Source organism: Vicia villosa, linkage group LG6 (assembly GCF_029867415.1).
Source record: "Vicia villosa cultivar HV-30 ecotype Madison, WI linkage group LG6, Vvil1.0, whole genome shotgun sequence".
Taxonomy (NCBI): domain Eukaryota; kingdom Viridiplantae; phylum Streptophyta; class Magnoliopsida; order Fabales; family Fabaceae; genus Vicia; species Vicia villosa.
In genome coordinates, this window is record NC_081185.1 from 40,781,574 (window position 1) to 40,797,169 (window position 15,596).

Consider the following 15,596-nt stretch of genomic DNA (forward strand, 5'->3'; position numbering starts at 1 on the left):
CAATTCCGCATACGGCATTGGTATGGGGTCAAAAGGAGGATACCTTTGTGCCCGATTGTTGTTGAAATTTGGAGGTCGAACCTGTTGCTGAGGTTGTTGTGACCTTTGTTGAAATGGGTGTTGCGAAGCCTGAGGTTGATAAGCTGGCGCTGAGTTAACAATCGGAATTACTGTAGCAACTTGAGGTGGAAACTTCTTCTTTGCTTTGTGCAAGACATTGCTGACATCTTGATCCTTTTTCCTTGGGAAAGAACTTCCATACTTCCTAGGACCAATAGAAGATTCTGGTTCTTTGTTCAAGCGTCCTTCTCGAACTGCTTCTTCTAGACGTACGCCCATGTTTACCATCTCGGTAAAGTCACTAGGTGCACTTGCGACCATTCGTCCGTAGTAAAATGGACTCAAAGTCTTGAGATAGTTTTTTGTCATTTCATTCTCTTCAAGAGGTGGACAAATTTGAGGAGCAACTTCACGCCATCTCTGAGTGTATTCCTTGAAGCTCTCTTTATCCTTTTGAGTCATGGCCCGGAGTTGATCTCTGTCGGGAGCCATATCCAGATTGTACTTATACTGTTTGACGAAGGCCTCTCCGAGGTCTCGGAAAGTATGAATCTCTGAACTGTCCAAGTTCATGTACCATTTGAGTGCAGCACCAGTCAGGTTGTCTTGAAAATAATGGATGAGCAATTGTTGATTATCAGTCTGAGTTGACATCCTACAAGCGTACATCACGAGGTGACTTTGTGGGCATCAATTCCCTTTGTACTTCTTGAATTCTGGTACTTTGAATTTGTGAGGAATCTTAACATTTGGAACCAGACAGAGGTCTGCAGCATTCTTTCCAAATAGATCTTGTCCTCGAAGAGTCTTGAGTTCCTTCTGCATTTGCAGAAACTGTTCCTGGAACTCGTCCAATCTTTCATACACGCCAGCGTCCTCACTGGGAGCGTGATGATACACTTGTCTTCCCGGTGGAGGAAAAGTATGCATAATGAGCTGTGGAGAAGCCATGGCGGCAGATCTTGGAATCTCAGCATTCTGTTGCGCATAACCCATTGTTGTTGCTCTTGGAACTTCAATTTCCAGAGGTCTGTAACCCTCCGGTGGATGCATATCCATTGTAGCTCTTGGAACTTCAGAAACTGGGGTATGTACCCGTCTGGAATAAAGTTATACGGCATGCCCCAAGGTCGGTTGGGCGGCATGGTATACTGACGAATAGGAGTAGAAACAATCTCGGAAACCACAGTCCTTTGTGGTTCTTCTGGTGTTGGTCGACTCTGTGCAACCACCAGGGCTTCTACCATACTATTGAGCCTTTCAACAGATTCTTTGAGAGTAGTAACCTCTTCTCTGAGTTCTCCATTCTCTTGCTCTAAGTCGTCCATCCTTCTCTTGCGACTTGAACGAGTGTTGTATGAATGAGACAACTTGAATGTCTTTGTTCACCTCCTTCTCCTCCTCTCTTTCAGGAGAAAGGAAAGTGACGATTAGATCCGCGACAATTCTCGTGTCAGTGCGTACGACTAAATCGATGCATGATGTGCAATTAAGTTAATATTTTTCAAGGAGACACCATAATTACGTTAAGAAACATCAAACTTTTATTGATTAAGCGAAAACACCGTTTTTTACACACTTTGAATAGGGAAATACAGAGAAACAGAGAGAAAAGACTCTAAAATTTTGACGAAGAGTCGACTTCACGTTATAACATTTTCTTCTGTTTCTTGAGCTGAGCATTCTCTGACGTTAGTTGATCGATGATCCAGGAAGCAGGAGGGATATGATGAGAAAGTGACGTTTGTGTCACTTGTCGATCGAGTACTTCAAGTAACTCATCCTTCCTTCTTAGGATGTTCTGAATCTCAAAATTTTCTGTGTTGACAATTCGATACTTGTTTCTCCAAGCATTCCTTTCTTCACACACTTTGGTTAATGCTGCTTGCAGTTTCTCAACATCGGTGGAGAAAAGGAATATTGGTTCCCTTAGGGGAATTGGTTCTTGATGCTGATATGGCATCCTGAGCTTGAATGCTCTGACGCATACCCATTGAAGGTAAGGATCCAGGGAGATGCAAAGATGTTTTCCTAACAATCTTCTCCCTTTGCTTTGAACAAGACGCTGGGCTTGGACAATTTCCTTCTTCAGCATGTTACCATGATCGTCGATGTTCTTGAAAAACAGACCCTCCAATTGAATACTACTTGGTATATTTTTCATGGGATAGCCGTATTGACGACGGGCTAAAGCTGGATTGTAACTGATTCCTCCCTTAGTTCCAATAAGGGGTACGTTGGGATAACTTCCACAACTGAAGATGATATTGGTTTCGTCGTTGTCAGGACTACACCAATCAATGTCTGAATGAGTGAGGGACACGATTTTCTGTGACCAGTGAAGGCCATCCCTCGGGTTCCAGAAAGTGCTAGACTTTGGCAGGTGCGAGACGAACCATTCGTATAACAACAGTACGCAGCATGTGATTAATCCTCCTCGTTGCAGGTTTCTTGAATGCACAGAGTGGTAAGCATCCGCAAGCAAGGTTGGAACTGGATTTCCAATTAAGAAGATCTTAATTGTGTTGATGTCGACGAAGTTGTCAATGTTAAGAAACAAAAACAATCCGTAGATAAGCAATGCCAAGATGTCCTCAAAAGCGCTCATATCTTGGATGCTGATGAAGTACCGGGCTTGATCCAATAGGAACTTGGAGGGAAATCCTTGAATTCCTCCTTTACTCACCATATGAGTTCTGATGTCGACTATGTTCAAGGGAGTAGTTGCTGCAATGATGATGTCGTCAGGATTCTTTTCCAAACCGGAGTACAGATCTTGCGCGTACACGGGTATTCCAATCAGACGAGCGTACTCCTCCAACGTAGGCATAAGTTGATAATCTGGAAAGGTGAAGCAGTGATACGTTGGATCATAAAACTGTACCAATGTGGGAAGGATCCCATCCACAATGCTGTTATTGAGAAGAGGCGAAAGTTTTCCATACTTCTCCTTGAAAGCCTGGGGGTTGACCACCAGTTTTCTGAGCTTTTCCAATTCCTCGACCTTAGGAATTTTGAAGGTGTATTTCCTAGCTCTCTTTCTTCCGTAATCCATGGTATAGATCTTTAAGTCCTTTCTCTATTTCTCTCTTTCTCTCTATGAAGTTCAATACATTCGTTATTTAGTTTCCTTGAAAAACGACTCAAAAAAGACTCTTTGGTTTTTAGTTATTATGATGCATGAATGCATGAATGCGCACACAAGAGTTTTTAAACAAACATGGTGTAGAAGGGTATAGTGTTCATGGAGTCACAACGCAAACCTCGCCCCAGGGTAAACTAAGGATAAGGATTTTTGTACCTGTAGAACGGGTTCTAAGGGTTCTTATAGCTTTTTCTCAATCTTAAAGATACGTTGACTGGTATCTATAAGAGAGTTTTCTCTGAGTGTAGTATCTGTGTGACAATTACTTTCGTAATCACCGCTCTACGTCCTAAAAAAGGCTTTAAGTGGGGTTAATGTGTCTCTAGGTCCTCCTGGTAAAAATCAGTCTCGGAATGCATTGGCGCAGTTAATCACAACCAGCCAGGCAAATCCCAAGAGTAGATTTGGGAACCAATATTAGAGGGCCTTCACCGAGAAGACATCCTCCATCCTATCTTATGTTGCACTCAAATCCGGGTATAGGATTTCTCACCACAAGGGGGAATCAAGCCCTTTCCCGATACAGAAAAAACAAAATAAACAAATATAAATGCAGCAAACACATGAAATGACACAGAGGTTAGGCAGGACCTCTCTTGTTTGAGGGGGAATTTGGCCTTTCCACGCGTCACGAAGCTCGAACATTCTGGAACATCTTCAATGATAGCAGCTATGTCCTATTGATCTAGGTTGATGTAGCCAGCACTTTGAAAAGTCTCGTGAAGAGTCTTGCTAAAGCTTCCATACTCAGATTCTTTTCCTTTTAACTTCTAGGATGTGAATCCTAGACCACTTTTGTTCTTGTTGGTGGGAAGTTCAATAAATTTCCCCCATCCTTCATAAGATCCTTGGGCAACCACTTGTTGGGCATCTTTTCAAGATGAAATAGACGCACCAGCTTTCTTTTTGTATTCAGGATTGGCAATTTCCAAAGCTTGGAATTGAGCTTCAAATTCTTCCATATTGGGGACAGAAGATAACTGACTTACGAACATAGTTTGCTCTCCATAAACAGTGATCAACTTGTCTTTCACAGAAAACTTCATCATCTGGTGGAGAGTGGATGTAACAGCTCCAGCACTATGGATCCAGGGTCTTCACAACAAACACCTGTAAGCGGGGTAGATATCCATTATCATAAAAGTGATTTCAAAGTCGTGAGGTTCGATATGGATAGGAAGATCAACTTCTCCGATCACAGTGCGCTTTGAACCATCAAAAGCTTTCACAACAATCCCGTTTAGCCTTATAGTTGCCCCTTGATAGCATAGTCTTTCTAAGGTGCTTCTGGGCATGACATTCAAGGATGAACCAGTATCAATTAGCACATTCGTTAGGGTATCTTCTCCATATTTCATGGAGATGTGTAAGGCATGATTGTGCTCCAGTCCTTCCGAGGGAAGTTCTTCTTTACTAAAGCTCAACACATTGTTGACGGTGATGTTGGAAACAACATTATCAAACTGCTCAAGGGTCGAATCTTGCTCAATGTAGGCTTGATTCAGAACTTTCATTAGTGCATTCCGGTGAGCTTTTGAGTGTACCAATAAGGCCAACAGGGATATCTTTAATTGTGTCTGAAGGAGTTGGTCAATACCTTGAAGTCACTCTTCTTGATTAGGTTCAAAAATTCTTCTACATCATCATCTTTAGTTTCAAAGACGGGTTTACGGATAACAGGCTCTTTCCTAGGCACATCCTTCTGAGGAGGAACTTGTACAACCAAATTACTTCTTGGCATAGGAGGAATTGGTGCAAATAAACGACCGCTTCGAGTCATACGGCTTACATCAGCAATGTTCACAACAGTTGACTCAGGTTCAGGCTTAACTTCTTCTCTCTCTCTTGTGGTGTCGTTTTTTTACCTCCCCGTTTCACTTGGGAGGACGGCACGCTAGACCCTTCACGCGAAATTTGTAAGGAGAATGCGCTCGTAGCGGGATGAATTTTGTTTCAGTTCTTCCTACGATAACACACAAACTTTTTAATTATCCTACGAGGAGGAAAGGGGAAAAAGATCTCAAATAAATCCTAGGAGTTTGCTAAGTGTGGGGATTCACCTAGACTAGAAATTCTAGAGTCCGGGAGGTCGGTTATACATAGGGAAGGTTTTAAGCACCCTACAAATCTGTAGTACTCTATGGGAACCTTCTCTGTGTCTATGTGTTTGTGTTTATTGCTTAATGATTGGGAAAGTTTCTCCTTTATGTTAGGAGAGAGAGTTGAATTGATTTAAATGAAAGACAGACAAACTGACTATTTTGGTTTTTTTATTAGCTCGCTGAGATTCCTTGTGAACCTCATGCCTACATATCCCTAATGGAAGTCAGAGCTTTTGTAGTTCGGAGAACTAATTAGGGAAATTAATGATTTTTGGTGCCTTGCTTGAAGCTCAAGGTTGAAGCTTGAATTAAATCTCTGTTTACAGTAAAGAGACATGAAATCATCTTTACAGAGAGGTATTTCTACTATTCCACCACAAACATTTAAAGTGACAGAAAAGCTGAGTTTGTTTCATTAAGAGAGGGACCCTACTTGGTTGATCAAGTATGACAGTCACGTGTCTCTTGAATGAAAGATTCTCGACCAAATTAGGGAAAGTTGTACAAGTCTGGATGTGTTGCCAGAGCATGCCTTTCACGAGTCCTAAATGGGAGAATGTTTGAAATGATTGTTTGAAATGACTGTTTATGGTGAGATAGGAGAAATATCTCCCTATAGGGATAAGCTATGTCTATCTACTGTTTGAAAGATATGATTTTTAGCTGGCTTCTATGAGGCCCAAGCTTGAGGCTTTTTAATTATTTTTATTGACTATGGGAGATGACTCCACTGGAAATTAACTTAAACTAAGAAGTTTTGTGTTCTGTATGAAGCCCAGAATTAAGGCTGACTCTACCTAGGGAGACTCTATTTTGTGTCTTGTATGAAGCCCAAGGTTGTGGCTGACTCTTGCTAGGGAAGACACTATTTTGTGCCTTGTATGAAGCCCAAGGTTGTAGCTGACTATTGAGGAAACCGAGTATGGATGACTCTATGGGGAAAAGACCCTGAAGGTTAGGAATCTTTTGACATAGGAATGTGGTTTATCTGCCTTGTACAAAGCCCAAGGTTGTGGCTACTTGAAGGTGAAGGACTCACTAGGGAGAACCTATTATATGCCTTGTACAAAGCCCAAGGTTGTGGCTGACTCTTGATAGGGGAATACCTATGAGTAGGGTTTTGACTCTAAAGGGAATGTGTGCCTTGTATGAAGCCCAAGGTTGAGGCTGACTCTTAAAAATGGGGAAAGATCTACCAATGTGGGGATCTTTTGACTCAGAAGGGATTTTTGACTCTATTGAGGATTATCCTATTGATTGGCTCTACTGAGGATTGTGCTTTTGTTAAACAGGAATTGATGAATGAAAGACCCAGGTTTGAAGATTGACTCTACTGGGGAATTTGTTTGGATGATTGACCTAAAGTAGACTCTACCGGGGAATTGGTTTTTTTATTGCCTGAGACTGACCTTAAGTGAGATTTATCTTTTAAAAGTTGAATTTTGTGAAGCTAACCCTTTCCAGGGAATTATGACTTTAGAGGACTGATTTTGGAGGCTAACCCTTTCCAGGGGTTTTACTCTACTGGAGAATTTATCTTTTGAAAGTTTAATTTTTGGAAGCTAACCCTTTCCAGGGAATTTTGATTTGAAGGATTGATTTTGGAGGCTAACCCTTTCCATGGATTTTTGTTAAAATGAAGGAATGAATGTGGAGGCTAACCCTTTCCAGGGGATTTTGAATGATGGCAGAATGATTAACTATTTGAGACTTCTTGTTTAAAGCCCAAGATTAAGGCTGACACTGATTGAGGATAAACAGTTATGGAACCTAGACTCTGCTAAGGAGAAAATTATTGAAGATTGAGAATAAGGGTGACAGAGACTGTCCATGTCTCTCATTCCAAAAGGTGTACTAAATACTGAGATTGAGACATTCTTAGGTTATGTAAAAGTCTGTTTAAAGAGTGGAAGAAACTCATCAGGGTAGGCTAAAAGGTGACTAAAGACTTGTTCCTATGTTTATAAGAAACCTGATGGGTCCTTGTATACAAGCTCAAGAGTAAGCTGGGAATATGATTTTAAGAAGCCTGTGGGTCCTTGTACAAAGCCCAATAGGAGGCTAATCGAGGGTCCTTGTTATAGCACAAGAGAAAGCTATGTGGTTTTGAACTTATTTTGGCTCTAAGGAAATGGGTAAGAGGTTTCACCGGGAATAATTCCTCTTGGGTGGATGTATCCTATTTTGGTTCTAAGGCTTTTTTCAAGATGTTTCACCGGGAATAATTCATCTTGAGGTTTGAACTAAAGATCTCTAATTAGAAAAGAGCCTTCACCGAGAAGCCATTCTCAATCCTAGGCCATAGTCCTATATATATATATATATATATATATATATATATATATATATATATATATATATATAGTTTAATTGTCCTAAGGTTGTACTCAGACGTAGTCCTAATATATAAACAGTTTATATTTGACAGTAATTTAAATAAAGACTGTAAATTGAAAGCTTGTAAAGCCTAACCTGGATGGAGTGGAGGCCTTTGAAGATGTATGTACAAAGCCTTACCAGTAGTTTGGTTGTTTATTGATAACAGTTGAATATTTATTATAAACAGTTAAAGGTTTTTGAAAACAGAAGAAGTGAAGATGGACATGGGTCACATAGGTATCTGAAGAGTTTTACTGGGAATAATGCCCTTCAAATACCAGAAGAATGTTTTGAAAACAGAAAGAAGATTTTGTAAATACAGTTTTGAAAATTGACAGAAAATCAACTTAATTAGAGTAAAGACAAAGTCTATACCTGATTAAGACATAAATAATTAGGGTTTTAACTCAAAAAATATTTACAAGAGATTAGGTTTTGAAAATCAAGTGAAAATTATATTTTTAAAGTATTAAAACATACTTAAAGATATGTGATTTTAAACCTAATTAAAACAATATATTTTTTATGATTTTTTGGTATATCTTAAAATAGGTATATTAAATAAGAAGTGTGTGAAAAATCAAGCAAAATTGATTTAATTTGAAGGGTGAATTAATTGGTTGAAGTTGTGAAGAAAATTAAATGGGAAAAGTGGTAAAAATATGGTTTTGTCTCCACCAAGGCTTGAACCCACGTTTTCATGGTCACCACACAAAACAAAGCCAACTGAGCTACACGCTCAGTGTGACTAAAGAGGGGTTTCATTTGATTATATGTGAAACACGCGTGTTAAATGGGAAAAAATAACAAAAGGTCTGAGGGGGGATCGAACCCCAGACCTTGTGGCAAGAGAGAGTGGAAGCGCATGTAACCAAGTGAGCTAAACGATGTATTCGTTTAAAACACGCTTTCAGTTAATTATATTTTAAACTTCCCTCTGAGAATTCAAAAATGGCGCCACCCACCATCTTCACCTTCAACCTCAAGCTTTCCATTTTTGAAATTCTGAACTTGTTCGTTTCTCAACCAAATGGGATGATGTAAACATGAATTTTGCGCTAAATTTCCTCACGAATCCAGATATGCAACTAATATTTATTTATATTAACTACAACTATCTAATTTTTCAGAAAACACGAAGGACACATAAACCCTAATTTTGAAATTAAATGATGATGAAGATGAATAAATGAATGATGATAGAGGGTTTTTAATCCTCTGATGATGCTGAGTAAACTGGTATCGAGATATATTGTAAAGAGTACTTAAATAAGAGTTTTAGAGTTTAAAAAAATACCTCTGAAAATGGAGGTCGATGTCTATGGTGGAGAGCTTTTGGCTATGAACAAATGATTGCAAAAGCTTCCTGGGACCTCGTTGATGTTACCTGGGCACTTAAATTGCTTTGAAGACCTCTGAATTAATCTACTCGACCCCTCTTACTTGAGCTTCAAGTAGAAATGGAAAATGGTGATTCTGCACTTACAGATGAGCTGCGACCATCTAGATAGCTTCACTACACCCTAAGGAATGTGTCTGAATGCTTAGACTTTCTTGCCACCCTCTAATTTGTTCTACAGACCTCCAATTGTTCGAGCTCAAAAATGAAAGTGACTATGGTGTTATTTCACTTACAGAAGTGATCAAGGTGCTTGGATCACCTCTAATGAACCCCCTTGAGATGTTAGAAAGCTTACTTTCAAAAGAAAAGCTCTGGTTTGAAGAATTCGATTCTTCTTTCCAAAGAACTATTGAAAACTATAAGCAAGAGGGAGAGAAGGAGAAAGCAAGAATTAGAGTTGCTTTGGTGTCCTTATTACTAATGTATCCACTTCTATTTATAGGCAAATGGTGCAGAGTAGTTTGGGAGAGTGAGCTTGCTTAGTGAAGTAGTTTTGGTTTCTTAGCCATGAAGAAATTCAAAGAATATCCCAAGTGCAATGATGAACTCTTTGATACCACTCCCTAGCCATCGATTTTGCTTGATCTTAGGGGACAATTCTGATGCAGAAATGAGCTCCAATTGGTTGGGAAGAGATTCCCTTGGTGATTCACCACTTGGCCATAAATTCTCAAAATGCAATCATTACATAATCACATGTTTTGGTTTTGGAATATTCCCTTCAAATATTTGTGTAATGATGCAAACGATTCTCCCCTATCCTTGCAATGTTTCTGAAGTTTAGAGGCACCAATTAGTGTAAGCACTTGCATAAAATTGCAAATTTCAAACTTAGGCATGACCTATAATTTCACTTCAAATTCCTAACTTTGATCAATCATGTCTCTTAGCTCAAGATGAATTTGGAGAAGGTTGAGCACAATTTGGAAATCCCATAACATGTACTTCAATTTATTAGTTTGGAGTTTCTTCAAAATCAATTTGGAAATTTGTGAAAAATGGGCTTGAAGTTTGAAGAAAACTAGGTTTTTTGCTAGTTTTATGAAGGCAGCAACTTTGAAACTCTATATCTCTTCAATGGTTGATTTCTAGCCAAAAATCATATGTGACAAAGTTGTTCATTGGATCAAAATCTACAACTTTGATGTTGGAAGTTTTTTTCAGTTTGTACTTGAAATTTTGAGAAATTCCCTTCCAAAGTTTTGAAAAAAAGACCTTTAAACACTTAGAAAAATTTCTAAGTATAAAAAGTCAATCTTTGACTTTTTGATTCTTGATTGATTTTCTTGATTTTCTTTGGTCAAATGACTTAAATAATCATATGTTGATGATATTGATCCTTAAAAGTCATGGTTTGACCAATAATCTTAAAAGTCAAAGGTGATCTTGTACAGTTGACTTTTTCCAAACGAAGTGAAATCTTGGACTTTGGTAATGAATCAAGTTTTCCTCCTCAAATGAGTGATGTGAATAGATTATATTGAGGTAATAGAAGTTCTTGAGTCATGTTTTGAGTTTTGGATCCATGTCTTGATTAAAAGTCAACTGCCTAGGTGAATTAGGTCAAAAACCCTAATTGTCGACTAGATGAAATTGATAACTGTAGATCTTGAATTGAGGTACAATGCTTAGTGGATATTGTTATATGGACCATTTGAAGATGGTTGAACCCTTTGAGTGATGTCCTGGGGCTTTTTAGGGTTTCCCAAATGTGGTCCCTGATCTTAGTCCTTGATGGGCCCAAAACCCTAGTTTGGTGATCTGAGCAAATCTGAGTCCTGATGACTGATGTCTAATCAACATAGATGGATAAATGAATCATTTGAGTCCCATGATTGTGTTAGAGGTTATTCTCATATTGATTGATCCTTTGCCTGAACTCCCTTGTCCTTGAGCATCCTCGATTGGGTATCAGACAAACAAGTGACTGCCCTAAGTACTTGTCTTGAGTTTGATGAGATGTCTGGAGGTGTGACATCTCAGGGGGGTAAAAATTAGGGTACGACACCTGTTATGATGGAAGCGCCATATCTCCAAGGAACATTAGTACTTGAGTTATAAGGAAATGGCTTTGGCATTTGAATTGTGAGAGGAATAGCAGCCATGTTTTGACTATCATAAGATATCTCCACAACTTCGGGGAATGGAAACTCAGCAGTCACCATATTAATGTCATCATCTCTTTCATAAGTAATATGGAGAGTCCTTTCATCCAACATCTTCTGAATTTCTCTTCTGACTTGACGACAGCCTCGAGGATTTACAAAACAAATTCTACAGGCATTATGATCATGTTGAAAGAAAGCCAACCGGCATAGCCTTATGTGCATTAGGACCAATGGTTCTCTGATGAAACGAATGTCCCATACTTGGTACCTCCCAGGGCATCCATACACCATGTTAACAGAATGAGTTTCATCACTTCTTTTCCTTCTTGATATACTGATGGCTCCTCTATCCAACAGTTTCTGAAGGTCATTGATCACAGTTTCACACCCTTTAATGGAGTTTGAGCAAACTGAACAAGCATTATAATTGTGAGGAGGAAAATAGTTAAGTCCACAGAATACAATGTGCATCTATACCAAAGATCGAGTTGATTCACGAACATCATGTAGGTACTCATAACTGGATTGAGTCTGTATTGCATTGACAGTCCCATGGTTAGGCAGTGGATTAACTTGAACATTAGGATTAACATCCTTGAAGGTGAGCAGGTTGCTTCGGACCAGTTTCTGTACTTCACTCATGAGAGGGTAACAATTTTCCACAGTATGACCAGGAGCATTCTTGTGAAAAGCACAGCGAGCATCTGACTTGTACCAAAATGATGGATTAGCAAGAGGAGGAGGAGGAGGATCCCTCAGTTGAACTAGATTCTTTTGAAGTAGCAAAGGCGGATATTTCCTTTGTTGATTTTGTTGAGGAGCCTGTTGTCGAGGCTGTTGAGGTTGAGGCTTCTGCACATTCTGAGGTGGAGCTTGGCTAACAACTGGGGTCACCGCAGCAAATTTTTGTGGTTGATACCGTCTTTTTATTCCTCTTGAGATGGCACTAACAGTTTCTTCCTTCTTCTTGGCAAAGTTACTACCAAATATTTTGACGCCACCACTAGATAGTGATGAACTGGCTTCCTTGATTAGACGACCTTCTCGGATACCTTCTTCGAGTCGCATCCCCATGTTTACCATTTTAGTAAAGTCATTGGGAGTGCTTGCTACCATCTTCTCATAATAAATGTGCTTAGTGTCTTAAGGAACACCTTGGTCATTTCTTTCTCTTCCATGGGAGGAAGGATTTGAGCAGCTAGTTCACGCCTTCTTTGCGCGTACTCTTTGAAGAACTCTTTCTCTTTTTGGGACATAGCACGGAGTTGATCTCTGTCCAGTGCCATATCAATGTTGTACTTGTACTGTCTGATGAAGGCTTCACCTAGGTCATGGAAAGTACGGATGTTGGTACTATCCAAACCCATATACCATTTCAAAGCAGCTCCAGATAAGCTATCTTGAAAGTAGTGAATTAACAAGCGTTGATCTTCTGTGTGCATGGACATTTTCCTTACATACATAATCAGATGACTGTGAGGACAGGAATTCCCTTTGTACTTCTCAAATTCTGGGAGTCTGAACTTGGCCGGAACTCTGACATTCAGAACCAAGCATAAATCATTAACTTCTTTTCCGAATAGATCTTTTCCTCTAAGGGCCTTGATCTCTTTTTTCATTTCCAGAAATTGGTCTTCAAATTCTTCCAATCTACCCATACCTTCATAAGGAGTGCCATGGAAAATATGTTCGTGGGGAAGAGGAACAGGGTTTACAACAGCGGGAGTAATTGTCATAATAGCTTGAGGAATTTTTGTCTATGGAACAGGAATTTGTTGTCCAGCCAATTGGAAATCCATCTCTATCCCATATGGTCTAGTGGTTGTAGTATTTGTCACAGGAATTGCAGGAATTGCAGGAATCTGAGCATTCTCTATCTCGGAGATCACAGTAGCTTGAGCTTGGGTTAGTGGCTGATTCTGAGCAGCCACTAAGTCTTGGACCACGGAAGTTAGTCTTTCAGTACCGGAGCGTAGGACAACAATCTCTTCTTGCCACTCTTGATCATCAACAAGGTCGTCTTCCATTCTTCAAAGATTGGCGCGAGTATTATACCGGTGCATCAATTTGACTCTGAGGAGAGAGGGAAATGAATAAGACTCTGACTCATATGTGAATGTGAATGTGAATGTGGTATGATGCAATGCAAAAGACTCTTTTTATTTTAATTTTCAAAATATATCATAATATCTTTCAAGGATTTATTTAAGAGTTTTGTAAATGTAAACACTATATAGTAACTTGAAAAAGAAATTTCAATTATTAATTAATAAAGGGACAAGGTAACCTTGGTACATATAAGGGTCATCTAGGGTCATCGAGGGTCATCGAAGTACCATTTTCTTTTGATAGCATACAAAGGGACAAGGGACAACCAAGTCATAAACTACTTTCAAGAGTTACAAGGTAGAAACAAACAAAGAAAGCTAGTAAAAATCCAAGAGTGATCATCAAAGCTTAGTGAGAAGTATCCATATCATCTTGAGTCTTCTTCTTCTTCAGCTTGACCTTTTCTAGCTTCTCAACAATACTCTTCCATGCAGCTTCTTTTGGAGAGAGGGCTTCTTCCTTTTGCTTCCTTGTACTTTCTCTTTCATATTTGGCAATAGCAGCATCCTTATCTATGAGCCAAGTGTCTTAAAGGAACAGTTGATCATTATTTTCTTTCAACACTTCTTCATAGGATTCTTCCAACATTCCTATTTCAGCACCAGAATATTCAAACTTCTTCTTCCAATGGTCTCTTGATTTCTTCATCTTTCTTAGATCTTCTTGGAGGCTTTCAATTGTTGAAGGAACTACAATGGGTGGAACATACTCCTCAATTGGGGGTGAAGATGTTCCAGGGAGAATAGGCATTCTCATTTCAGCAGCTCCGGTAGTGACCCAACTATCAAAAGGCTTAGGGGAGAGATCTCCTTTGGTCTTCCAATCTTTGATTTCTCTTCTATGGCTTGGGTGCCAAGCATTAGCAATCCTTTCTCTAAACTCCTTGTTCTCAGCTCTTTCTTCCAGAAAGAATCCCTCCAATAAATTGCTCCTTGGTCTCTTGTCCATAGGAAACCCAAATTGACGACGAGCTAACACGGGGCTATAGTTGATTGCTCCTTTTGTACCAATGAGGGGCACATTAGGGAAATCACCACAGCAGTCCAAGGTCTTCATTCTACAAAAGTGATTGTTTGTCCAAACAATCTCAGTGTTGGTAAGAGTCATGATCTTGTGTGACCATTTCAATCCTTCTTTCTGGCTCCAGAATTCAGAGGTGCAGGCATATGAGATATGTACCACTTGTATAGCAAAGGAGTACAATAGGTAGCCATTCCTTTTCCATAGGAATTTCTGAGATGAATAGAATAGTAAGTGTCCCCAAGTAAGGTAGGAACAGGATTCTTCTTCATAAAGATCTTGATGGCATTCATATCAACAAAGTTGTTAATGTTAGGGAACAAGAACAATCCATACACCAACAAGGCAAAAACAGCTTCAAATTCTTCTTCCTTTCTTTCTTGTGATAAGGTGGGAGCTTTCTCAATTAAGAACTCAGCGGGTAATCCAGGTAATCCTCCTTTAGTAACCATGTTCTTTTCAATTTCTCCTTTTCTCAAGTGATTAGATTTTTCAATCTCACAAGGCTTGGGATCTTGTTCTAAACCAGTGGAAGGAATTCTTCCAGTAATAGGCAACCCAATAATGCTTGAATACTTTTCCAAGGTAGGAAATAGTTGATAATCAGGGAAGGTGAAGCAATGATACAATGAATCACAGAATTGAATCAGAGTGGAGAGGATTCCTTCTTCCATCTTAGTTCTGAGGAGATACAACAATCTTCCATACTTGCTACAAAACTTGTCTTGATCAACAATCAAGGATCCTAGCTTTCTTAATTCTTCCACCTCTAAACTCTTGAAAGTATATTTCTTGGTTTTTCTTCTTTCAGGTTCCATCCCTATAATGTTTACAAAACAAAAGGTTTCTTTTAATTCCTTGAAAGATATTATGTTTTTAGAATGCATGGATGAATGAATGCAAACATAGCAAAAACATGGGCTTGAGGTTTCAATGTCACGAGCATGGAGCCAAAGGTCTACCCATCCCAAAGGTGTGTACTATGGTTATTTTGTACCTGTAGATCAAGGTTCTATTGTTTCCCAGGCTCAAGCAGCCCAACTTGGAGATTATAAACTTTGTATCAACATACTCATTTGAACAAAATCCAAGAGAACCTCATCTGAGCGTAGCCTCGTGTAACAACTATTCTGAAAATGAATCAGACATAGTTTCCACACTACATCTTAATGGCCAAGATTTGTTAAGGGTTTCTAGGTCCCTAGCTTCTACATCCTAGTTGAACACAACGATGTATTCCCAACTACATGGTCAACAAAGTTACTTCCAAA

The 15,596-nt window shown here is 39.3% G+C and overlaps 2 protein-coding genes across 2 annotated transcripts; both read right to left on the reverse strand.

The window, feature by feature from the left end:
* Window positions 1-13,653: 13,653 nt before the first annotated feature.
* On the reverse strand, window positions 13,654-14,412 carry LOC131613568 (uncharacterized). The gene is made up of 2 exons (XM_058885226.1): window positions 13,908-14,412; window positions 13,654-13,817 (listed from the first exon to the last, which is right to left on the reverse strand). Exons 1-2 carry the CDS (start codon window positions 14,410-14,412, stop codon window positions 13,654-13,656), a joined length of 669 nt encoding a protein of 222 aa, XP_058741209.1.
* Window positions 14,413-14,429: 17 nt separating this feature from the next.
* LOC131613569 (uncharacterized) lies at window positions 14,430-15,143 on the reverse strand. Its single transcript, XM_058885227.1, has one exon. The coding sequence runs from the start codon at window positions 15,141-15,143 to the stop codon at window positions 14,430-14,432; it is 714 nt and encodes a 237-aa protein (XP_058741210.1).
* Window positions 15,144-15,596: the final 453 nt, after the last annotated feature.